The sequence below is a fragment of the Gymnogyps californianus genome, chromosome 3 (assembly GCF_018139145.2).
Source record: "Gymnogyps californianus isolate 813 chromosome 3, ASM1813914v2, whole genome shotgun sequence".
Classification (NCBI taxonomy): Eukaryota; Metazoa; Chordata; class Aves; order Accipitriformes; family Cathartidae; genus Gymnogyps; species Gymnogyps californianus.
Window position 1 is genome coordinate 103,964,202 of NC_059473.1, and position 27,310 is coordinate 103,991,511.

The following is a 27,310-nucleotide window of genomic DNA, read 5'->3' on the forward strand; positions in this document are numbered from 1 at the left end:
TTTTCAGAAAATAAAGCTGGGAAGTTCTCAGGCACTCTTTTGCAATGATACATTGCTTTTATCTATTGTGTCAGTAGGAGGTTAACTAATAAGTCACTGGCAGGAAATTTACCAAAGAAATTGTATGAGGTTTTTTTGCCTGACAAAAAAGTAGTGCACAAAAGATTGTATGTGCTACGCTAGAGCCATATGATAAAAGCTTGTATGAAACAAAGTATTTAAATATGTTTGTATATCCTAAATGCACTGAAAGCACTGAACTGCTTTACAGTGGTGTTTCCCCCCTACTCCAGAATGCCATTATTCTGATAATGTAATGATTTCATTTGTTCTGGCAAACTGTTTTGGCACAGCAAGTAAAACCTTTACTCCCTTAAAATGAACACATTTTTTAGTATTGGATTTTGGATCTGTTTTCTGACGTAACATAATCATTAAAACACCTGTGTCCTGGAAAAACTCACGTTCCCACTGTTTCTTTCACAAGTATAAAAAAAGACTTGGTGTGATTTGGGATACTTTGTGAAATAAAAAAGACAACTTTTTTGAATTATCGAAACAATAATATCTCTTTTAAAATTTATATTTAATCCTCTCTCTCTATTTTTTTTTTTTTTTTAAGATTTGTAATAGTCTTTTCTGGAATGTTGAGATCACTGAAGTATGATTTTAAAATCATAATTTGTGAGATAGGACAGTTTCATCTCCACATGGACTCTATCTTTGCCTTTATTTGATGAAGAACATGTCAAGTAGTCAGTTTACTTGCCTTTAAACTGGAATCAAATGGCATCGGAAAAATTCCGATAGCCAAATCTCTGTTCTCTTCGGCAAACCTGCTTAAGTAGGACTTGATGCAGCCTGAATGTGCTATCCCAGAACTAGCTATGAAAATATCAAATCCTAAACCAAATATGTCCAATGTGGATTTTTTTCCTTAGCAGTTTGGAACTGCTTTCCATTTTGTCTTTGGAAGCACAGAAAGCCAATCTCTGCACTTTCTACTTTTCATAATAACTCTTAACCACCAAAATGAGAACTGAATCAGATGGTCTCATCAGGGCTCTGCACTCCTGATTGCACTGCAGGCCATTTTTCCATACATTACGCTTGAAGTAAGAACTGCTGTATTAAACACCACACTTAGCCACATCTTCTAGAATGCAAGTATGTACAAGAAGGAGATTTTGTTGCTCTGATTTCTTTGCTTTGGCATTGGATAAACTATCCTATCACTTGCTGTCAGTTCATAAGGCAGTGTCAGATTCATAATCTATGTCAGGAAAAGTGTATATCCTTTGCTGCTGTTCCTTTCAGAATCCATTATATCTTCTTATAAATGAGATTTAAGAGCTTTTCTCGTATTAAAAACATGTTTCTTAAAACCAGGAACATTTTACTGGGAAGATCTGTTTGGCAAAGTTGCAGAGATTTGAGCTAGCTCACATTCTCCAGTCTGTATCAGTAAATCCAGGCTACTTGATAGTAATAAAGAATTCAGGTCTCTCTTTGTTCATTTATCCTGGTTTTGTACTGAATTTGTAACTTGAAAGGTTTTTCTTTCTTTATCTCATTACTGATAGATTCTTGAAAAGCTCAGCTAAACTTTTTGTTTTATCAAGAATCTGATATCTACAAGGAACTGTCAATTTTGTCGTGTTTTCTTTAGTGGGTATATCATTTGAACCAGTGGTAATATGTTCCACTCCTTCACTGACAAGAAAAATAACCTTTCTGATGACAGCTGATAGAAGGGTGGGAGAGATTGAGACTGATGACCAATTCTTGTCATCCAAAGATGAAGCAACTCTGAATTTAAGCAGTTTTCCTTCTATGATGGTATCAAGGATTCATATAAGCTGTGAAAAATTTATGTTTTGTTCAATTTTGTTTTTCCAAAGTCAGAGGCCTTTGTTAAGACTTTTGCATACTTTGAATGTTAGAAATACCTAATCTGTTCATGTTGATAGCATGTTGATATTCTTCAGAAGGATAATTAGAGCTTGACTAAGTTTCCCACATAAAGAGGCGAGGTGCCATGGGAGATGCCATATAGTGTCTGAGATATTTACCTGAAACTGGCAGAGATGACACAGGACTTAAAATTATTCCTGCACCTCTCTGGAGTGGCATCTGCCTGGAGATCAGGCAAAGACATCTCAAAAGGTAGTAGAAACATCTTTTGGGGCAACTGAATAGAGTTCCTCTCGCATGTGAAAAGCAGTGCTCTGATTAAGAAAAATTTAGAGAGAAAGACTTTAAGACATGACCCCAGAGTTTGTACCATTATGACAGAAGTTATTGTGTTGATACTACTTGTACATAGATGTCCAGAAATGAATTTACATATAGACAACACATATAGAGAACAATGGCAGGTAAGTACTTTATCTTTCTGATCTATCTGCTAGTGTGATGCTGGGGTTCACGCTGGGAATGGAATAAGAAAAAGAGATTTCATACATATCCAAGAGACAAATACATGCTTTTTAAATTAGTTAATCTGGTGTTCCAAAAAAAAGTGTTGTTTTATAAAGTTGGACCAACTCAGTTCAAAGCTTAAAAAAATAACTGCAAGTTCATGGAATTGCCTTTAACATACTTCCTACTCCATTTTTATTTTAGTATAGAGTTAGTTAGTTATCAGAGCACTCCGGCAGAAATTTTCCAATAGAAAACATAAGAAAGACTGCATTTTTTGTAACAATGAAAGAATATTTGGCATGTTTATATCAATGCCAAATATTTTGGAATGCAATTAAAAGCGATGTGTATCTTAGCTTTTCATCTCGTGAGCAAACAAATGTGAACTATATACTTTGTTGAATCTATTAACCTTAGTTAAGGTCTTGTTTATACCAAGATATTATTTAGCAAATTATTAGTGTTAATTTGCACTATTACCAACAACATTTGTACTGCATTAATTACAGCGAAAATTTCCTTGGTCTAGGCTCATCAGAAACATGATGTCAGGACCTTAGATTTTGGATAGATTTTAATGTATGTAAAAACACAAAACACTCTGCTTCCTAAATAACTATTATAGTTTTATGGTTCACATGGCCAGAATTTCTATGATAAAATCACTCTCCAACTGGCCTTCATTGAAAAAATAGCAATTAAAAAATCAAATTTCTATGTATATGAGTCTTTTGCAAAATGAAGTTGTAAGTTGAGTAGTTTTTGTTGGTTTTTTTTTTTTTTGCTTTACTTCACTGAGAAGTTATCATTGTTGTGTATTGTTGACTTTGCACTGAACTTCACTAAAATTCCATAGACTGGCAATTTTGTAATTGTGCTTTCACAAGAAGTGCCTTCTTTTTTTATAGACAGTGTTTCTTAGAATTTGTCATAAAGTCAGAGTGAATTCTCTACTCTTATTCACTCTGTCAGTCCCTATACATGTTCTAGATACCAAAATTAATGCAATACTTTTCAAATAAAAAAGTTTAAAAACACTGTTGATCAGATATGAAAGTTTTAAAAAGAAGCTTAACATTGTTTCTGTCAAGGGAAAAAAAAGAGAAAGAGCGAGAACAAGAAATGAAATACTGTGAATGATGTACTTTTTGATGATCATTCAACTTTTTAACAGAAAACTGCCTAAAGGACTCTGACATGGTCTTTTCACTTCTTTGTCCTCAAGGGTTTGAATCTACTCAGAGTGAGGTTGCAAAGTCATCAGGGCAGCCTTGAAGCATTCTCCTGCTTTTCTCAACAGACTAAATTGAGAGTGCCAGAATTCATTTCCCATGTAACCCTTGACAGCTGTCATTGAGCGAAAGCAATCTCTGTCTACTCTCACCATGATTTACAACTGAGTCCCCAGGGTGAAAGGCAATCAGGGAAACTACTGCCTTAGTTCTGTATGCTGGCCAACTCTAATTCTTTTCTAAAGTACTCCTTACTGCAGCCCTTCTTAGCAACAGCACACTCGTGTATATATATATTTAAAAATCTATAGCTGACGTTAAATGGCACTGCAGGCATAATTTTGTTTACTGTTTAGCTTGAGGGATAGTATTCTCTTGCATAATCATTTGATAAGACTTCATGTATGATGCAAGAATTTTGTTGCACAGAGCTCATGCTTAAATTATGCATTCAGTGACTATTCTGTATTTTATTCATCACTGAGTTGGCTAAACAGATACTACTGGTACAGGAATGAGAACACTGTATCATACAGACAAATTGATACTTTGGGACTGTAATATATTCCTTGAACATTCCATATTTCTGGTCTGCATGGAGAATTAAGTTTTTCAGTTCTCCCTATTGTGTTTCAAAGATAATTCAGTTAGAATTGCTTTTGGGTAGCTTTAGGGCAGCATATCTTCATGAAACAAAGTTCTTTTTTCTTAATTTCTAATACTGGCTTTTCAGAAGCTAACTTGGCAGGCTTACCCATTAAAACAAATTTTCAATTTTAAGCACTTATATTTTATTTTGTTTTATTTTAATAGTCTCAACTGTACTAAAAAAAGGGACAGCTGTTGTGAATGCTTGTTAAAAATTAAACCTAGGGAAAGACTTGAGTAATCCATAGGATGGGAAAAATTTTTGAAAATAATTGTATTCATGAATGTGCAAAACCTTCAATAAATGCGAGAATTTTGCAACATGCTTCAGATTTTTCTTCTATTTCAATAGAATATTCCAATATTAAAATTGGAAGAATTTGGCCAAATAGTTTCAATATTCTGTTTCAGCTAAGCCAGTGTATATTTGAGTGCAATAACAATGATTTTCACTAAATTGCAGTGGAAAAAACATTTTTGCTCTTTCTTTTGAACAAATTCTAAAATGTCATTTCACTGTTTATTTCACTGCTTTTTACTTTTACAGTATTTTTATCTGTCCAGTATTTCACTGTTTATTTTTAAATAAAACAGTTTATGACTTTGATCCAGAAATAAAATAAGCATTCTATATTATGGTTAAAGAAATATTACTTTCCGATATTCTGGAGCTCTCATAACTCCCAAATGAGATTTCCACATGACTGATAGTCCACGAAGCCATGGCAGGTTGTCTGCATTTTTGCTCTAAAAGGCCTTTTTTTTGAGAGAGATTTGTGCCTGTAGATGCCTAGTGTCTTCCCAATTCCAGCAAAAGAGAGTACCAGGGCATCTGCTGCATTTCTGTCCCTCATTCAGAACTTCAGGCAAGGCATTACTTTCCTCCCCAGCGCAGCCCTGTCTTGGAGGTACTGTGTGAACATAGCAAGCAGTGCTCTTTGCAGTAAAGCAGTTGCAGAGCATTCATTCTGTCTTCACATAGACTCTTGAGAAAACATAGCAATGACTTTTTAGAATGGCGGTGGTAGACAAGCTCTCACTTAGGATATGATAAACATAAAGTCTAAGCTCTTAAATCAGTCTGAAGATTATCAAAGTGACTTCTTTTAAAGACTGTCCTGTGTTCTTGGGGTGAGTATTCTTTAATGTTCCTGTTCGTGGTTTGTTGGTTTGAGAAGCAGAAGTTAAGATTTTTTTATGGTCAAAAAAAGGTGTAAGAGGGCATATGAGCCTCTAACGTAGTCCTTAGTGCTTCAATTACAGTGAACATATTTGATTCCAGAAACTACTCCTAGGACTGTTTTATCCTGTTACTGCTTAATATAAAAAAAAATATGGAAAGATTCTGTGTATCACAGATAATTTATAAACAAGGTTTATATTTTCTTATCAATGGAAAACTATCCAAAAGTCAGAAGCATGAAACTAGGGAAAAGTTCACATCTATAGACAATCTTTTGATCCAAAGGTATTGAACAAGCATAATAATGCTATCATGCCCTCTTGCCAGCGCTGAAAGTAAGGTGTGCAATTAAGCTCCTTTGTATCCTAGGAGTAGTGAAAGGCAAAAGAGGCATAACGTCACTCTTGCAAATCCAAGTACTGGAAATTAATAACCCTCATTCAATGGGAATTAGGTTGCATGTGTATCCATGTCAGTAAATTCAAACTCAGACAGACTTGAAACAGTAATGTAGATCACCAAAACACCTATACACTGCTCAACGCACACATAAAATATTTTTAAGAACTGAAAGAACTGATAATACTTAACAGCTTATGATCACTGAAAGTTAAGAAATTCTACAGTATAACATATGCATTCTTGCTATACTTAGTGCTTGTAAACATTGGAAGCACAACAGAGTAACTTCCAATCTTGTGAGGGTGAGTTAAAGCTCTGTCTTGTATTCATTATCATCTGATCTAGCTGAACAGTATAGAACCCATCTTCCTAGTAAAGAACATAAATTCAGACCTCTGTTTCAAAGCTCTTATTTCAGCCATTGTCATTATTTTATTTTGACTAGTTTTAACGAACAAGAATAAAACTTCTTTTTTCTGAGGCAGCTAAACCCTGTAAGTAGCTTTGCGAATTATTTAAAATTTAAATTGCAAAAAAATTTGCCTGACAAAAATTAATGTTTTTAATGGTGTTTTATTTTCTTACTTGAACAAAATCAAACCGGAAAAAAAATCATTTTTGGGAAAAGAAAAAGTTGGAAATATTGTAATCCAAACACTTCTATTTTCAAGCATTGATGATAAAAAGAGTTAAACCAAGGGCAAATCACCAATGCCACCTATGCTTTCCTGTGGCTTTCAATGCAAAAGCTTAAGGATGAAACATTTTGAAGTACTGCATGTCATTCCAGGAATTATATAATTCTTCTTCAAACATATAATTTTCAGTCTTCAAATTTACTCACCTCTATCTTTTTGTTTCTGTACTAGATTTCATGTAGGAGCAAACTGATTAAAAATGAATGAAATGAAGTTGAAAATGAATGTGGAACTTGTTTAGTTTTAATGGCTTCATAAACACTATTGTAATTTTTTTTTCACTGATTCTGAACAATCATGTTATTTTAGCCATGGTACTATAAGTACAACCTGTTTGTATTTAACATTTAGAGCCCTAGAAAAGAAGTAAAAGGGCAAGAAACTTCATTCTCAGACAAAAAAAAACCAAACCAAAACCACCCAAAAATCCCACCAGAAAATAAACTAAAAATATAAATTGCACAGGGGAAGATTCTTGCAAAAGAAATTTTGAGATCACAAGAAACTAAGTTCGGTAGACAAGCAATATGAATCTTGTCCTATAGGTTGGAAAAAAGTCCAGTAGTATGTGTCTGCATGCAAATTTCCACTAGTTTTGTGTTTTCATTAATGAAATCTCACTGTAAAATTATATGTACTGTTTAAGCTGCACATGGCCAATTTCTAATGCTATAGTACTGAGTTAAAACAAATGTGGATAATATTAAATGCAGGCTACTAAACATGTACCTGTACTGTGGATCTATGTGAGTACAGCAAGGAGTCCTAGTTGCACCAGGATAAAATTTCTAATACAGAAAAGTTTTAAATATGATTGATAAATTCATATTAATTCACCTTTGAACTATTACATTTTTTTTTTTATTCCAGAGGATTTTTACAGTCATAAAAGACAATTAACATTATACTTTTTTACCTGTATAGAAATTATTTAAAGAAAAACCTGCCTTTGCTGGTAATCAAGATGGTTGCTAAAATAGGTAGATATCAGTAGACTGAAAAAGTGTTATTTTGCTGTAGTTACTGTTCGGTATGCAGTTTCGTTCCAAAATTGTGTGGTGATTACAGCATGGACATAGGTCTCAGAAGACCTGAGTTCAGTTCTGCACCAGTACAAATATTCCATACAGCCTTGGACATCAGTTTGTGATATGATGGGTCACAATACTGATATTGTGTTATTGTGAAGTTGGGGATCAAAACTGCATTACTATATAATAGCAATTTTAGCTAAATAAAAAGGTTGTGAAATATTCACTTCTGCATTTGAATTTAAATGTATCTATATTTTTAAACTAAACAGTGCCTGGGCATGGGAACTTAATTGCCTCTACTAATTAAGAAGGTTCTCCAACAAGTTTTTCATTTGAACCAAGTAGTACATCCACAGGAATTGTTTGAAGCATAGTTCAGGGCTTAGCATGGGCAGCAGGACCATTCCTGATGAACGGTTCAGAGAAATTCACCCCAGCCTGGAGGGTAGCAGAGCACACCACCACAGATGTGGCCACTGTCTGCTGGCCTCATGCCAGAGAACAAGTGCTGGTATTCTTTACTTCATATTGATATAGATGTAGCTTCAAACGTTAAGGAAAGTATATACATATGTGGAGTGATTGAGTTTAAGGATATGTTTGTACAAGGCAACTTATAACTATGCAGAGGATGCAGGCTAGTTCCAAAAGCAGAAGCTTTACAGCAGCATCTACACAGCACTACACCACGTCTAATTGCCTAAGAAGCAGGGTTAATTGGGATGCAGTGTGCATTGCTTCTGGGAGCTGTGCTAGTTTCTGTAACAAAGAATTGCACTGTGAATACAGACTTATGAGCTCATTCAGATCTAGTTTAATATTTTGGTAGGGCTTCGTGTCAGTGAGCTGTATGTCTTACAAACTTTCACTTGTGTCCCTGTTCTACAGTGATAGTTATATTGCCAGTGAAAGAATTAGACTTAGTTGACAGTGATTAGTAATAATGGAAAAAAGCAGTAACAAAGAAAGTGTAATGTAAAAAGAATAAAGCATTTTCTCATAATAGTACTTTTAAATAGAGATCCCCAGAAGCAGGAATATTCAGAGTTCTTCAAGGCAAATACAGAGACACAGACTTCCACATCCAAATCTTTCACAACTTCCAAAGAGCAGTGAGATTTTAGGACTTTGCATTTTTCCCTCTTTTATGGGACAGAAAAAAAGTCAGGAGGTGAGAAGGTATTTGCTTCTGTCAATGAAATCCCAGTGTAAACACATATTTATTTAACCTGCACATATCTGATTTATGTATAACATTTATAAGGTTATAACACTAAGTTTAAATAAATGTTGGTAGTATGAAATATAAGCTAAACTGTTATAACGTAAGCTAAATGTAACTCCTCTGGTGAATTATTTCATAGGATTCACCATAAAACAGAATGGGAATAGTTTCAGTTATGAGACTGTAGCTTTACTACTCCTCAGGAAAAAAAGAGCAGGTCTCTTCCATTAACCACGTCTCTTCATGAGGTTAGGTAATGCCTTGCTAATGCTTTATGTACATCATTGTAATACCTAATGTTTTTTAAATGTATTTTGCTTTTCTGTGTAATTTTATCTGCAGTGTTTTTAATAACAATCAGTAGATGGCAAATAGGTTTGCTTCATGCCAAAGAGTGTTCTCCTTCTCCCCCCACCCCCAACTATTACTTCTAAAGTAATTTTTATGAAGGAAAACTTCGGATTCATATGGGACGTTCTTTAGACCTAGGTGTATGCTTGTCTAGAATCCATTGCCAGATTGAAATCATGAACTTTTAATACTTTTAAGATTATGCCTTTAAAAGAGAAAGAGAAATAAAAACAATTTTAACTGTTTTTCACCCAAAATTAAATTTTAGGATGTTAATATTTCTTTAAAATCCTGATACTTTTTAGCTGATTGAATGAAATATTCTTTCAATGAGTGAACATTTGCAAAAGCTGACTTGTTCTAGAGTATTAGCTAATCAGTAAATTTAAATTATAGGTATGATGAAACTTAACCTTTTGAAAAAAATATGATTCAGGAGTAAAAAACTGTGCATTAGTGACTCTGTATATGTTACCTCTAAAATGATAATGCTATCTGATGTTCTTCTCCACTGGTTTCTTTTTCATGAAAATTAATTTGAACTAGATAATATACCTGAAAGGTAGATTCCTGTCATTGTTTGATGAGTTGTAATTTATAATACTAATAATATTCTAAGGGTTTTTTTATTTATACCATTATGTTTAAGGTGAAGACAAGGGAGGGGTGGAGGAGGTATTTATAACTTTTCAGATAGCTTCAGATGAATAGACAGCAAAACTGGGAGTTTGCAATGGAGACCTTAGTGTCTCATCATAATGTTCTACCAACAAACCATCATGTTAACTGCAGAGGATAAAACAAAGGATTGGGGACGGCAGATATACCTTATATAAAAACTAAACAGTCATGACAAAACCCATAATTTCTTAGGTTTTTAACTGCTATCTGAAAAATAACTTAATGTTTTTTAGCGCTTACCCTCACTCCCACTCTACTATCAAATATTTGATTTTTCACCATCTTCCTTTTTCTGTTCTACACATTAATAGCAGAAAATGTTCTTGTTAATGGAAGCAACTTTTCTCATTACAGAAAATTAAAAAAGAAAATGTTAAAGTGTTTTTTAAACTACGTACGCATTTAATTTTAATTTGGTTTCCTTCACATAAAAATTACATAGAAGACCAAACTAAGCCTACCAAGAGAATGGTAAAAAATTCCTCCAATTTCTCTTTTATCTTTGAACTACTTGTATGTCCAAGACTATTACAAGAGCTGGAGTAAAATCATAGTATTACTTTCAAAGCAAAAAGATCTAGAGACTTACTTAGGAGTCAACATATCTGATATTTAAGTCAAATAAAAACCACAAAGGATATAAAATGGACCACAGTCATGAGCTGCTAGTGAAGTAACAAAAAAAATCACTGTTACACTTTATTTATGACATTGCTATTATGCATCAGTGATGAACACTGTTTGTCTTACAGTGGTGAACTGTTCTGATCCTGGCTTTGTGGAAAATGCAATTCGGCATGGACAGCAGAATTATCCTGAAAGTTTCAAATACGGAACAAGTGTGGCATACCATTGCAAGAAGGGCTTTTATCTGTTGGGATCATCTGCTTTGACCTGTAAAGCTAACGGCTTATGGGACAGATCACTACCAAAGTGTTTGTGTAAGTATTCATTCAGTTGGATTAACATTAAAGAGTGGTGCGTGATTTTTAGTCATGATAGACAAAAAAAAGTGTAGCCATCTATTGAGGTACAAAACTGGACTTTAGGATCAACATATTGCAAATTGTACACCTCAGTAAGAAAACATTAAGACAAGATGTCATGCAACTTGTCATTATTAAAAATGGATTTAGAGGGAACTGTGGAGCTATTATTTCAAATGCCAGGAACGTAAGATTAATTTCCCCTTTTGGTGTATTGTTAAGATATCTGAAAACAGCTAGGGAAATCTAAGATTATTATTTATATGTTATCATTTAGATTCATAGTCTAAGACCATTAATGGCTATCTCAGAATTTTTTCAGACATGTTGAAGTGTGTATGTGAGAACGAATCTATGAAATGTGTAGGAAAATTTTGCTCAAGAGGGTCTCATCATAACAGCACTTCACTTCCTCCATCACTTTTTCCTCAGAAAGGGAGGAAATCTTCTGGTGTTTGCTATAATCAATTCAGTGAGCTACAAATCTCTAGAAAATAACAGTTTGGCTGACTTTCATTTTCCATTGAGATATTTTTGTTCTCTGATCACTATTAATTTTCTGACATTAGATTTCTGAATTACAATGCAGTTATAGGAAATAACAAATGAAATTAAAGTATATTTTATTTGCAAACACATCAGATGATTTTAAAGTTTCTGCTTTACAAAATTGTGATTGTTTACTTAAATGATTTATTTTATGAATTTATACTTATATACCAATCAGATCAATAAATGTAACTAGGTTAGTGAATTTGTTTCTTTTTTATGCTTGATTTCTTCCCACTACTATGTATCTAATATCCACATGACCCAAGCAGTTTTGTTTGGTTTTTCACAACAATCCATGCTTTCAATATCTGTCAATAAGAGCTATAATCTGAAAACTGGGTTTATTTGCTTTTCAATAATAAACTAAGCAAAATACAACATTTAAAATACAAAATAGCTGCATAAAATTGTTCATTTGGCAAGACTATTTTACTGATGCAAGCATGTGCCTCACTTTTTGTATCTTAGAAAAACCATTATGAAAGTCTGTGGCCCAATTCTGTCGATGATCCCTTCCTACTTCCAGGACCGGGGTTTCAGTGTGAAGGGACACTCCTTATGCAATGGGCAGAAAAGGATGGGTAATCTAAATCACCTAGAATAGCTACCTGTCTTTCCAAATCAAGTGTTTTGGAAGTTTGATAGCATTTACATTGTTTTCTGTTTTTTAGGCAGAGCTCGAGGAAAGTCGTAGGTTTCCATTCCCTCAGAACAGGAATTCCTGACTTTGCTCTGGGGACTATTGGTTGAGGTCGTGGCAACTTTCAAATGAGCCTGGGAGGTGCCTACATTCCTCAATCACCTACTGGATTAGCTGCTGCTAATTTGCTGCTGATGGACTGAAACACTATCTGAATCCTAAATATCACCAGGACAAATTTAACATTCTTTCCCCTAAGAAAAACTGAGTGAAATGAATAGGGTTCTTTCTATGAGAAAGGTCTGTTTATCTATTCACAGATGAAGTCACTCACAGTCTTTTCAAGTACTATGAGAGAGATGTAATTTTCAAAGGTTATCAGTGATAATCTCTTTTTTTCAAGCTTAAGATTGCTTTTTGTGATAGGGCAAAGTGTTTGGAGAGGCAGGTGAGATAAATTTTGAACCCAAAGTGGACACAATGTTTACCATGAACAATTCTAGTTCAAGAGTAAAAAAAGAGAAATGCACTGCTCTTTTATACGCAAGGCAATACCTATGAGTGTCATTGCTTGAAAATGGATGCTTCTTTTCTTCTTCGTAAACTGGGAAAATTTCATGCTATTCACTACAAATCATTATACAGCCACATTAAGGTGACCTACGTATGATTTTCTTCCAAAAACTCTGATCACCCACTGCAGCTCCTTCCAGAATAGTGGCAGGACTAGCATTTGCATGTTACTGAAGCAAGCTCATTAAGACAACTGATCTGGCTGAAAATTAAACTGTGTTTTTTTCTGTGGGAGTACTATTCAGCCAGATCAGTGTCCTGATTTGGTTTGCCATTTGCTACGTGAATGCTTAAGCCAGCCCAAGGAAAGCAAGGGAAACACACAGCAGTGAAAGAGCAGTGGTCAGGACCATGCCTTTTCGCAGAAATCCATTGTGCAGTCAGTTTGACATTATCATGGGACCCAGTACAACAGAAATAATTTTGATGTCTGTCAGGAGTAATAGTCATCAGAATAACAGTCTTTTTTTTTTCTAAAAAATATATTTGACCAATAGATCATTCATTCAAGTAACTCACAAAGCTGCTCAAGTGTTCCGCTTAAGTGTTGCCTGTTTAAGTTGTGTGACTGTTTACTAAAGTTATGTAAAATTTATTTTCTTTGGTTTTTCTTTCTCTACTGGATGGCCTCAGTTTTATACAAAAAGCATTCAGAATTTGATTTCTCGTTCACCTTGAGTTGTCTTATGTTTCCTCATGTAACAGATCTGAACTACTTGTTTGCAAGTTATTCTGTACGAAAACTGTTTATCTGAATTTTTTCTCAAACAAAATGTACACATTAACTTAAGCATAAATAGGATTCCCCATTTACAAAAATGATCAGTAATCCATTTTCCTCTTCCTCACTCTAGTGCAACACATTGCTATAATACTACAGATTAAAGTTTTTTGTTTCTCTATACTGCCTAAACTGTGTCTAGTTATTTTATAGATATGATAAAGCTACTTACCATTATCATATCTGTAATATATAAGCACATTGCAACATTAACCTTATTTGGTTTCTTCTTTCCCAACCTTAACAGAAATAATGTGTATTATTTGTAGGGAAGGACAGTGAACAGAAATTAATGAGGAAAGAGGGCTCTGTATATTTTCAGGGAAATGCTAAACTGGATGGGTTAGTTTTACATGTAGTTTTATGTTTAATCTTACAAATGACCAGTAAATCATCTATAGCGACAGCAAAACTGAAGATATGAAGGAGTCGAAATCCAGACAGAAGTTTATGTTGTGTGGAACCAGCCTCATATTTAAAGGTTATAATAGGTTTTTTCTGTGCCTAGAAAATAGGTATTTTCTGTAATAGGTATAAGATGAAAATATCTTATAATATTGTGCTCTTTCCTCTGTTAGCCATTTCTTGTGGACATCCTGGGGTACCTGCCAATGCAGTTCTTTCAGGAGACAAATTTACATATGGCTCCATAATTCACTATTCTTGCACAGCGGGTCGAAGACTCATAGGAAATTCTACTAGGGAGTGCCAAGAAGATAGCCACTGGAGTGGGACTCTCCCTCACTGTTCAGGTACTTGTACCAACCATCATCTGAATGTCATCTTGTAATTACATGAATAAGGCTATTCTCAAGCAATTTTTAACTACAGTCAAGATATTTTTTTTGTTTCTTTTCCAAGTATATTTTAATTTCACCAATAGCCAGCTTTCACCAATTCAGCTGAGTTATAGCCATTTATTGAAATATTCTCATATATTGTCTCATTCTCTTTGTGATTAGTTCTTAACTTTACTCCTTAGCTAGATACTATAGTTGTATACTGCAGTATTGTCCTGGTTTATCCCCAGCCAGCAACTAAGCATCACGCAGCTTCTCCCTCACTCCTCCACCCTCCCAGTGGGATGGAGAGGAGAATCAGGAAAAACGGTAAAACTCGTGGGTTGAGATAAGAACAGTTTAATAAACAAAGTAAAATATAATACTAACAATAATAATAATGAAATATAATAATAATAATAATAGTAATGAAATGGAATATAACAAAAAAAAAGGAAAAGAAAAAAGAAAAAAAAAAAGAAATAAAACTCAAGGGAAAAAAAACCAGTGATTCACAATGCAATTGCTCACCACCCGCTGACCGATGCCTGAGCAGCGATCCGCCCCTCCTGGCCAACTCCCCCCAGTTTATATACTGAGCATGACGTTCTATGGTATGGAATATCTCTTTGGCTAGTTCGGGTCAGCTGTCCTGGCTCTGCTCCCTCCCAGCTTCTTGTACACCTGCTTGCTGGCAGAGCATGGGAAACTGAAAAATCCTTAACTTAGGATAAGCGCTACTTAGCAACAACTAAACCATCAGCGTGTTATCAACATTATTCTCACACTAAATCCAAAACACAGCACTGTACCAGCTACTGAGAAGAAAATTAACTCTGTTCCAGCCGAAACCAGGACATGTATATAGAAGCCACAAAACACTATTTAAAACCTGAGAGTTCTGCTTAAAAAGGATGCATGTATTAAATTTTATTTTTATGAACATTGTTTTGTGTAAACAAAGGTTGTCACATAGGAAAATGTTGATTAAAAAACACCACAGCAAAGGTATTAGATGGTAAACTTCATACGTTATGTTCCTCTTTTCACTTACAGAAATATTCTTTATTAGTGCCACAATGCGCAAATACCATAAACCTCTGCAATGTTCTTGGTGTTGTCAGGAAGTACAGGAACAGTTTATTCTCCCCTAGACTAACTACGCAAATTTAGAAGAACACATAAAACATTACACAGTTTTGTTGAAGTCAAGAGCTCAGACAAGGATTAGCTACTAAGGACATCCATAGTGTATTAATAAGTTTTGTAAGGGGAACAAGTCTACACACTTCAGTATATAAGAAAACAAATATCTGACAGGTTTGAGAAGAAAATTTCCTAATGAGAACATTGTTCCATAATTACACATTATAGAATCTTCTTATAACTTCCCCTAAGCTCTTGGACATGCCCACTGTTGGACTGATCTGATTCAATGTGGTTCAATTCAGATTTGACCTAATTTAAATAGGTGTAAGGTATTTAAATTGTGTACTTTGGAAAAGCTTTAAATAAGAGTTCATTGAAAATGGTCCATTCATAAGCAGATTCTGCAAGGATGCTGAGCAGAATTTGAAATACTGAGGAAAGGAAGTGAATTTAAATCACTAATATTTCTTTTCTGTTCTCAGCTGCTCAAGGAGGAAAGAGTTTACTTAGAGTCTTCTCACACCGCTAGATCTCACTGCCATCATGGTCTCTATGCCTAGACCTGAAAAGAATCTCTGCAGGACAATCATATGGATGGTTTCCACACAGAAATGGCCTTTTCTTGCTTATCTTAAGCCCACATTTATGTCACTTTCACCTTTTTATCCAGTATAAAATACCAGATCTGAGATTGCACCAAGAATTTAAAATTTTTAAGGTCACAGGCCTCTAGTGCTGGTACCCAACATTTCCCACCACAAGGGAAATTCTCATGCAGGTGGAAAGAAATTTTAATCACTAATAATTGAGACTCTTCAGATATCAGTCATGAATATGATAGTATTTTTATAGAGTGATAGATTTTTAAAACATTAAAGACCACTATAGTCATCTCCTATGATGGGGAAAGTATCTCTAGTGTAACTAAAACATTGTTACTGATGCAGAATTTAGTTTTCTACGTTTGAACATGATGTGACACCATCTTGAGAGTAAGGCAATTCCCTAGGAAAATGAGAAATCTATCTTTGTTAACTCAATTAAAAAAATTAAACAAAATCTCCCAAACAAACAGCCAAAAAAACCTAAAAAGGTGTCTCATTCCTCTAAGGGATTTAGAATTATAAAAATAACTACACTTTCCATGTTAGGTATTCAGGAGATTACTCCATTAAAAAAACAATATGAATAATTTGTATTCATAATGTCAGAGAAAGAATGATTGTGCCTAGGACAACTGAGACAGCTAATTGGTTTTATACTTAAGGGATATGAAAAACAGTCCCAATATAACACTTGAAACCTGTAGTCTGTTTCTGCATGCGGTTCATTTCTTTATTATATATTAATATATGTTTGAATGCATGATAGTATAAATATGATCTCAGGGTTTGTTGTCACCTGGGACCTGTTGCAGTGATGGACACTTGTATCTTATGAGTTAAGTGACAGTTGAGATTTTTGTTTAAGATTACTCACACTCATTTTTCAGTAATGGATATGTAGGCTTCTACATTGCTAAATAAAAAAGGGTCTAGACCTTCATAATACTGTAACTGTGTTTGTCTATACCCTTTGACTATAAACTTGCATGGCTCCAGTTTAAACTTTCTCCAAGACAAAACTAGGTGTATCCAAGAAAAAAAAACTGGTCATTCATTTGGAATAATTCCCTCAGCAAATTCCCAAAGCAAAGTGAGACATCATCAGAATTTTAGAATCATAGATCCTTCTGTCCTGAACAATTCCTGCAGTCTTTGCATTCACAAGCCAAAGTATGTGCTACGTATCTGTTTCATGCTGTAAACATGCCACAGTGGTAGCCTGGATCACGGCCCTCGTGTTATTTCACACATTTGAAGCAGGCAAAAATGTCTGTGAAATAGTAATGTCTTGGATTAAGGGGAAGCAGATGGCATCCAGAGGCCACATCTGGACTGCTGATTGAACAGTGCCAGGGCATAGGTCATGGATGCTAGTAGTTGATCACCGAGACCATTATACTCTTAGAATTGTCCCCAGAATGGTTTTCACCCATCCCAACTAACACTCCATCAAACAATGCACAAATACTTCACAAGATAATGTGTGCTGGAGATTATTCTCAACAGCCACTTTGGATGCAGCCACTCTGTTTTGGAGAGTGAGTTTAACAGTATAGATGTGGACAGAACATACCAGCTGGCTTCAAGACACACTGTTTACAAGCATGTATTTAGACAAGGAAATCTAGGTCCAAATGGTATAGGGCAGGGTGACAAGGACAATATATTCTAGAAGAAGCTAATACCAAGCAAAGTGGACACAATCAAAGCCCACAAGTTAGTCTTGAATTCAGGAACTGTGTCTTGGTCTCCTTGTATGAGGAAGCATGATTGTATCCAAAGTGTCTCAAACTTGCTATACTGAAAACCTTATGCCACACACATAATCGTACTTTCTGACTTCAGAAAATTTTAATTTCTAAAATAAAAGTTTGAGTTTTCTCAATGTTTTGCTATTGTTATTCCTTTGTTCAAGATTTTGTCCTTCATCTGAGAGGTGTACGTATGATGAAAAACCTATCTAAGAAGATACAGACTTCAACCTATGGAATTATTTATGCATATTTTGAAAAAAACCAAACCATAGTTTTAATAGAAATTCAGTCTAGATGTATAACTTAAAAATGGAGAACAAAGGATAATGTTGCTATGAACCACAATTTAGACACAGAGGGATTTAGGAGAGATACAATTTTATGTCAAAATTTATAATAAATTATTGATAGTGGGACCATACTTCCTTAACCATCTTGGGTAGCATTTCCTGTAGCAGCCGCTTTATCTGATAAGGCAGTTGACTGGTTCATCAGACCTATGAGGACATGTTTGAGAGGTCTGTTTTGCAGCACCTTCTTTCTCTTCTAAAATTGTAGCCAATACTTGCATAGGAATTTAAAGGATAAGGAAAATTATGAGGTGTCCTTTCCATTCTTGACAGGCACAGAGGGCCAGATACCATTTAGTCTTTTCTGTGGATATATGTATTTCAAATATAGTTCTTAAGAAACTTTAATATGGTTCTCTTCACTCTTGCTGTTATCTAATTCTTGTTATTAGAAGTTATTACTAGCAGAGAAGTTGAACAATAAAATACAATGTGTAGAAGATGTTATTTATGTCAAAAAGACAACAAATTAATTGAACTGACAATTATCTTTTATCTTTTATTTTATCACATTCTATATTTCGGTCTGCATAGCTCTGAGATAAGAAGTAGGCTAAGAAGACATGTTATTTTCGTGCTTGGCTTTGATTTCACGCCCTCGCACTGGAAGAAAAGTGATTAATTATAACAGAAACAATGCAGTTAGTAGTACTATTCGCAAGAGAGTATCTTCACTACCACTACATTTGCACATAACATCTCTGCCAATAATTCTGCTCTGTTGTGTTTTACAGGAAATAATCCTGGCTATTGCGATGATCCAGGAGTACCAGCTCATGGGTCTAGACTAGGGGATGAGTTCAAAATAAAAAGTCTGCTACGTTTCTCATGTGAAATGGGTTATCAGCTGAGAGGATCTGCAGAACGAACATGCCTGCTTAATGGTTCCTGGTCAGGTATACAGCCTGTGTGTGAAGGTAGGTATTGATACCATCAGCATTTGTGACACCATTGAATGACATTTACTAATGACATTTTATTCTTTAATTGAAAAGAAATTCTGTGCCAGAAATATGCTTTCATATTGCTCTGTAGAAATTTCATATAAAAGATTTTGCAAGCAGTTCATGTTTTGCTTGAAAACCTAAATCCAAACTGATAAAGTTTTGGAGTATATATTTATAAGAAGAGTGTGAGAAAATAATTCTAGTTAAACAAATATTGAGCCTGAAAATAGAGAATAGATACCTGAGTTAAATGTAAAATTAAACAAATGCTTCTGATTGAAGGTATGAAAATGGAGTGATAAATAAATGTCTTCTAACAATAAAATGTTTTCATCTTCTCTTTCTGTATAATATCTATACATCAAGGACTGAACAGATGATAAAATAATGTTGCATTCTTAACTAAGTATAAACTAATATATATTTCTCCACTTAAGTTAGACTACTTTTTTATCAGATATACTATTTTTATGCTATCTCTTTCAGAAAAAATGCAACAGAGAATATTTCTGGAAATCACATTTTAGAATAAGATAAAAAATATAGTAAAGAATTTTTACACTTTTTGTGCACTGTCAGAATTGGAAAGCAGTAATGGAAAACTACAGATTCAGTTTTAAAGTGACTTTTTGTTTTCCAAGAATGTTTGAAAAGTTACTTTATCTAATTCATTGGAGTTGATGGATTCTATAGTATCTGTTGTCTGCTATACTAAATGATAAAATGGAAGATAGGACAAAATATTTTTAACAAATTCGTTATATTTTTTCACCTAGGGATTTTATCACAGTATTCTCATCTAACAATTGTTCTTTTGCAGTATTCTTCAGCACAGACTAATCTTCTGTCAGTGTAGATATCACCATAACTGTATGAAAATGGCAGTGGGCACAGAATCAGTACCTTCAGCAGAAAATTGAAGTTTTGCAATGTCCTTTCTTCTTCCCTTGCATGAAGACATTAAGTATAACAGGACAGCAGCACTCAGTGGCAATTAACAGTGTTTGAAATGCTGCTGCTTTTTCTTTCTTTATCTTTTTGCTTCAACCTTCTGTTTTCAGAAAAAAGAAAAAAACCACAAACAAAGAAAAATGCCCCTTTCTGTCCATTTTTCTCTTCTCCTTCAATTGTTTCCTGTTTAGTATAAACAAGGATGAGATTAGGAGGAGAATACCTTTTCACCTCTACAAGTTCAAGTTCCAACCTACTGAATTTTTCTCTTCGGTATTTGAAACTTTTATACATAACGAGTGAATAAGACTTCATAAAAACAAAGGCATTTAGGTATTATTCCAAACATCAGTAATACTCAGAGTAATTTTTAATTGGCAAATTGCGTTTATTTTAATGAATCCTATAATCTATAACTATGAGATTATAACTATTAGATTCTAACTATTATGCTGGGGCCCATCCAGCTGGGGGTTCTGGTGGAAAACAAGTTGAACATAATCAGCAAAGTACCCTTGCTGCAAAGAAAGCTAATGGTATCCCAGGCTGCCTTAGGAGGAAAGTGATCCTTCCCCTTTACTCAGCACTGGTGAGGCAGCATCTGGAGTGCTGGGTCCAGTTCTGGTCTCCTCAGTACTAGAGAGACATGGACTTACTGGATAGAGTCCAGCAAAAGGCTATTAAGATGATGAAGGGACTAAAGCATCTCTCCTCTGAGGAAAGGCTGAAAGAGCTGGGAATGCCCAGCCTAGGGAAGAGAAGGCTCAGGAGGGATCTTATCAACATATATAAATATCTGAAGGCAGGGTGCACAGAAGATGGAGCCAGGCTCTTTTCAGTGGTGCCAAGTGACAGGACAAGAGGCAATGGGCACAAACTGAAACACAGGAGGTCTGTCTGAACATCAGGAAACAATTTTTTACAGTGAAGCTGACTGAGCATCGGCACAGGTTCCCAGAGAGGTGGTGGAGTCTCCATCCTTGGAGACAGTCAAAAGCCATCCGGATATGGTCCTAGGCAACTGGCTCTCAGTAGGCTTGCTTAACGAGATTACCTCCAGAGGTCCCTTCCAATCTCAACCATTCTGTGATTCTTTGATTCCGTGATTTACATAAATAGGAAGATGCGATAAATTGAATTAAGTAAATATGAGGAAATGTAATAAGTAAAATAAATATTATAAGTAGTGTAAGGATTATTTTATAGTCAACTACTGTCAAATTATCATTTTGTCAAATGTTAAGCATCTGCAGACTTGTTGTCTTTGCATAAATTCCATAAATACATTTAGCCTTAATGAATGCATCCAAGCTTTCCTAATGCAGCTCAGTGTTGTACCTTGACCAGTATCTGCACATGGTCTTTAATTTGTTCTATTAGTATTATCATAGCATCGTAGAATGATTTGGGTTGGAAGGGATGTTTAAAGATAATCTAGTCCAACCTCCCTGCCATGGGCAGGGACATCTTCCAGTAGATTAGTTTGCTCAAAGCCCCCCCAGCCTGATGTTGAACACTTCCAGGGATGGGGCATCCACAACTTCAATGGACAACCTGTTCCAGTGTCTCACCACCCGCATGGTAAATAATTTCTTCCCTATGTCCAATCTAAATCTACCTTCTTTCAGTTTAAAACCGTTACCCCTTGTTCTGTCACTACAGGCCTTGATAAAAAGTCTTTTTCCATCTTTCTTGTAGGCCCCCTTTAGGTACTAGAAGGCTGCAATAAGGTCTTCCTGGAGCCTTCTCTTCTCCAGGCTGAACAATCCCAACTCTCTCAGCCTTTCCTCATAGGAGAGGTGTTCCAGCCTCTGATCATTTTTGTGGCCCTCCTCTGGACCCACTCTAACAGGTCCATGCCTTTCTTGTGCTGGGGGCCTGTCCTGGTTTCGGCTGGGATAGAGTTAATTTTCTTCTTAGTAGCTGGTACAGGGCTGTGTTTTGGATTTAGTGTGAGAATAATGTTGATAACACTCTGATGTTTTAGTTGTTGCTAAGTAGCGCTTATCCTAAGTTAGGGGCTTTTTAGTTTCCCATGCTCTGCCAGCAAGCAGGTGTACAAGAAGCTGGGAGGGAGCATAGCTGGGGCAGCTGACTGGAACTAGCTAAAGGGTTATTCCATACCATAGAACATCATGCTCAGTATATAAACTGGGGGGAGTTGGCCAGGAGGGGTGGATCGCTGCTTAGGCATTGGTCAGTGGGTGGTGAGCAATTGCATTGTACATCACTTGTCTTTTCTTGGGTTTTATTTCTCTCTTTTTTTGGTTATATTCCTCTTCATTACAATTATTATTGTTATTATATTTTTATTATTATTAGTTTTATATTTTATTTTATTTAGTTATTAAACTGCTGTTATCTCAACCCACGAGTTTCACTTTTTTTTTTCCCCGATCCTCCTCTTCATCCCTCTGGGAGGTGGGAGGGGTGAATGGCTGTGTGGTGCTTAGTTGCTGGCTGGGGTTAAACCACAACAGGGCCCCAGAGCTGGATGCGGTACTCCAGATGGGGTCTCACGAGAATGGAGTAGAAGGGGAGAATCACCTCCCTCGACCTGCTGGTCACAATTCTTTTGATGCAGCTCAGGATATGACTGTGACTGGAATTCCTCCAGTTCTCTAGGGAGAAAGGAGTGGCAGAGACAAACTGCTGAGTAGTGACTGTAACTCCCCATCTCTGTCCCCTCTGCACCACTCGTGGGGCAGGTAGAGGAGCCTGAAGTGAAGGAATGAAGTTAACCCTGGGAAAAAGGGGAAGAAAGGTGTTGTTTTAATGTTTGTCTTTTTGTCCCTATCCAAATCTATTTCAATTGGCAATTAATTAAAGGAATTGTCCCCAAGTTCAGTCTGTTTTACCCACAATGGTAATTGGTAAGCAATTCCCCTGTCCCTATCTTGGCGCATGAGCTTTGTCATCCTTTCTGCTGAGAAGGGAGCAGTGAGTGAGCAGCTGGGTGGGCATTTGGCGTTAGCCAGGGCTAATCCACCACAATATTCCAAGCCATTAAGTTTAATCATACTTATATTTGATCATATCATTGTATTAGACTAAATCATTTCACTTCTCAAGAGACCACACTTATTTGTGCTGTAGGAAGAGTAGAAAGAGTTGCCAGCTTTTGAAAACTGTGCAAGAGACAGTTGAAGGATGTCCTCCCAGTCTTACAAACCACTTCATGCTCTATGGAAGGTTGAAGGAAAGAGTTTGATTTAGATGCACATTTCTTACTAACTCTTGATTAACCCTGTTAATCTCTTAACCTCATGATAGTTTTATTTTATTCCTATGAAGAGGAGTAGTCTCTGTCCAACGGTGGAATGTTATCGTACTTTTGCCAGTGTCCTGTCTGCCAGCATGGTCAAATAAAGATGCTTTAGAGGAAAGTTGTTAGAAAAATTCAAACCAACCAAACAAATCCTTCTCATGATTAGCTGGTCCATTGGAAAAAAAAAAAACACTAAACCCTCCCCAAAACCCAACGTGTAGTCAAAGTAAACCACTGTCAAATCTTGGATGTATGAAGCTGAAACATAATCATTGCCTTAATGTATAGCTACAGATGCCAAAAAGATATTGAGGCCAATACAGAATGTCTATTATTTTCTTGATTCAAAAAAAGAAAAGGACAGGAAGATCATAATTTACTATTTATGCATTTTTACAATTGAAAGAGGAGATACCAGAAGACAGGAAGAGAATACAAAAGTGTGCCCAAAGGCAAAACAGAGGCACAGGTCTGTCAGAAAGTCCTGAATGAGCTTTCTTCTCTCCAGTGACTGTATTGGGTGGAGCAGAACAAGCAGTGCAAACTACCTGAATCAGCAATTGAAAAAACAAAACAAAACAAATGCAAGTGATCATATTAACAAAGAGAAATAAGATATTAATTCAAGAGTATACTTATTATATACTAAACATTTCTTAGTAAAACTTGCTATAGCTTTTTTATAGGATGGGCTGTTGACCTACTTTTTTTTTTTTTTTTTTCAGTTAGTCACCTATCATGGAAATGTTGAATTTTTTTAACCTTTTATTCACAGCTGTATCTTGCGGGAACCCTGGCACCCCAGCCAATGGTATGATAATATACACTGATGGAATATTATTCTCCAGCTCAGTCATTTATGCCTGCTGGGAAGGTTACAAAACTTCAGGGCTAACTACTAGACATTGTACTGCTAATGGGACATGGACTGGCACTGCTCCAGACTGCACAGGTCAGAAATAAACTTTCTTCCTCTAAAGCTTTAAAGTAATAAGTCATCCAGCCTTCCTACTGAAAATTATTATTTTGTTAGATAAAATAACACATTTTTTCCCCATTCATCTGTCTTGTAATACATGAATATTTTATGTATCTAAAGATACATGCCCTTTTAATATATGTTAGAAGTTTCCAGAACTATCTTTTTAAGATGGATGCATAGGTAACTTTTCTGTATTTGTTTACCTCATGAATGTCAACATTGAAAATATAGCATTATTCCTAAGAATAGGTGTTCCTCTAGAGTCTCCTTTAGCCTTTTTTTTTTTTTTTTTTTTTTTTTGTGGCTTATATACAGAGGATGAAGTTTTGGTAGTTCTAAATCAGATTTTACCTAATTGGATACATTACTGTGCCAGTTTTTATTGTGAGCCAAATGAGTCTGATCTGACCAATAACGATTCTGCTAAGGAACAAGAATCAGGGAGTAGGAAGATTGGGCTACTGCATCAGGGAAAGCAAGCAGGGAGCAGAGGGGTGCTGCAAGGCCAGCAGAGCCAGTGGCCTCACTGACAAGGCCAGACCCACAGTACATCAGTACAGTGATACAAAAAAAAAGAGGAATTTCATAACTCTGCTGAAATTGCATTGCACCGTCAATATTAGGCATCATGTGACAAAGAGCCCAGTATGAAGGAAGGAAAAGTCCTGTCAAAACTACCACTAACATAACAGTCTGCAGTAGCAGTAGAGCATACCAGCTTAAGCTAGTATATTTAAGGAACACAATATTTGGCCCACGCTATTGCAATGCCTCAAAAATATGACTTTTTAGCTAAAAAATAGAGATTATATTTTTTATTTTGTGTGAAATACATTGATCAAAATTTTTCTTGTTTTGTACACTAAAAAAAGGGACATTAGCTATGCATAGTTCAATGTTTCATTACATGTTTATTGAAAAAAAAAATTCCATTTTTTTGTTTTCCTCACTAGTGATCAGCTGTGGAGATCCAGGTGCATTAGCAAATGGCATTCAGTTTGGAAATGATTTTACCTTTAATAAGACAGTCAGCTATCAGTGCAATCCAGGATACTTGATGGAGCCTGCCAGTTCATCTACCATGCGTTGTATAAAAGACAGCACTTGGAACCAGAGTAAACCAATTTGCAAAGGTGTGCTTTTGAACTTAAACAGTTTACAAATACTGTTTTGATACTATATGTGAAATTCACTAATCAGTGTTTTTATTTATGAAAAATTGTCAAAACATTCTCTAGGACAATTAACATGCAAATGCAACTAAAACATTTAGATAAGTATTTGTGTAAAATTTGTGTTTATTTTGCACATATGCTGTGGTATAGTATCAGTCAGAATAGTGACATTAATGACTACAGTAGAACCAAATCATTCTGCAATGAAGATTATCAGAGTGCTCAGTTTAAAATGCTAGGAATGAAGTACCCATTTTCCTTTTTGAGCCTTTTTATCTTGGATTAGATGGCCAAAATTCTGTAAAGGGATCTTGCAAACCAAACTTTCTATAAAAGATTCCCTTGTTGCAGTAGTGTAGTCATCAGAAATATCCAAAAAGATGCTTCACAAATAGATAATTACAAGTGCTAACATAAAGGTCATAATGGGGATGAGGCTGAAAGGCAAATAAGGCAGCCTGGTGAAAATTGTTAGCACTACTACAGTAGCTCAGGGAGTAAATTTAACAGCCTAGGGCATCTTCTGCTTATAAAAGGCCTAGACAGCCAACTCATCTAGCACTGCTTTAAAGTCATGTCTAAGTCTAGCCTACTAATTAAATTTTGGCGTATATATTCGACTGCATTTTCTGTTGTAAAAATCACTGACTGAGTGATTTTATGGTTTTGCTCTTTGTTGAAAGAACTGATGTATAAATGCAAACTTGGGCATTCCAGATTTCATCATTTTGGGCATTCTTTCAGAAGCTAGAAAACATCAGAAGATTTTTAAAGAGTCTTAGCCACTAATTACCAATAAAATCAATGTCCATTGTGTGCTGAAAGCCTTAGAAAATGAGCAGGTGAATGAACAAAGTCATATTAAGGGCTTTAAATAATGCTGCAAAATTGGTTTAAAATAAAATGCAAATATTTAGAATCATAGAATCATAGAAACATTTATTGAAATAAATCACATTTCTTGAAAACTTTTACCTGGCTCAGTAACCTGTTGCCAGCAATGATCAGTAATGAATATGTAGGGAAGAGATTCAGAACTAGGTAAGCTATATACTTTATGCTTCCAGCAACCTAGAGCTCAGGGACTTCCTAAACCTAGAGGTGGTATTTTTGTATTTAAATAGGTTTTCTGTCTATTACAGACTGCTTTGTCAACACAGGAATGCTTGTCGGATCTGAACAGTATGAATTTTTTGTTTGTTTGTTTCAAAAGTATGAGTAGATATTATGTTGCATTCTCCTAAACCCTATAAAGTCTTGAAATTATAACTTTTCTTTTTGTGACACAGCTATTACCTGTGGCCCCCCTCCACCAGTACTGTATGGGAAAGTGGAAGGATCTGATTATCGCTGGGGTGCCAGTGTGAGTTACAGCTGTGCAGAAGGCTATCAGCTATCTAACACAGCTATTCTGTCCTGTGAAGGTCGAGGAATTTGGCGGGGAGACATCCCACAATGTTTGCGTAAGTTTTCAGGGTACAGTTGTGTTGGGCTTCACCAAAGCTACAATCAGTTGTCTAGGGCTACAGTCAGTTTCTCACAGTTTAAAAAGGACTCAGCTTGATCAGGTAATATATGGACTACTGCAGGATTCTCCCTCCTTCTTCCAAAAAGCATACCTTGTTATGAAATTGAGCTGTTGTGCCCATTTAAGGTCATTGTCTTCATTTCCCCGAAAGTCACCTCCATCTCTTATTGCCTAATTGGACCCATCACCATTTGCCTTACTGATAATCTTTTTGAATGTTCTGAATTTGACTTGTCGTGAGCATGATTAAAATTTTCCCTTACACTTTTCCTTTTTTCTTCCCTGTTTCCGTTTCCATTAACAGGTGAAAACAAGGATCCTAACCCTTAAGCTCATAGCCTTGCTCTCCTTTCTAAATTCTTTTTTCTTTCCTGAAGGCGAGTACATACCCTCATATCTTGTTTGTATTTGT

General features: G+C 35.5%; 1 protein-coding gene across 1 annotated transcript in view; it reads left to right on the forward strand.

Annotated features, from left to right (window-relative positions):
• The window catches only part of CSMD1 (CUB and Sushi multiple domains 1), a 1,238,313-nt gene that overhangs the window by 1,184,672 nt on the left and 26,331 nt on the right, over positions 1-27,310 (forward strand). The window contains 6 exon segments of the mRNA XM_050893357.1: positions 10,631-10,819; positions 13,989-14,162; positions 18,782-18,964; positions 23,989-24,165; positions 25,149-25,328; positions 26,660-26,833. Of these exon segments, the coding sequence (XP_050749314.1) occupies positions 10,631-10,819; positions 13,989-14,162; positions 18,782-18,964; positions 23,989-24,165; positions 25,149-25,328; positions 26,660-26,833 (1,077 nt within the window).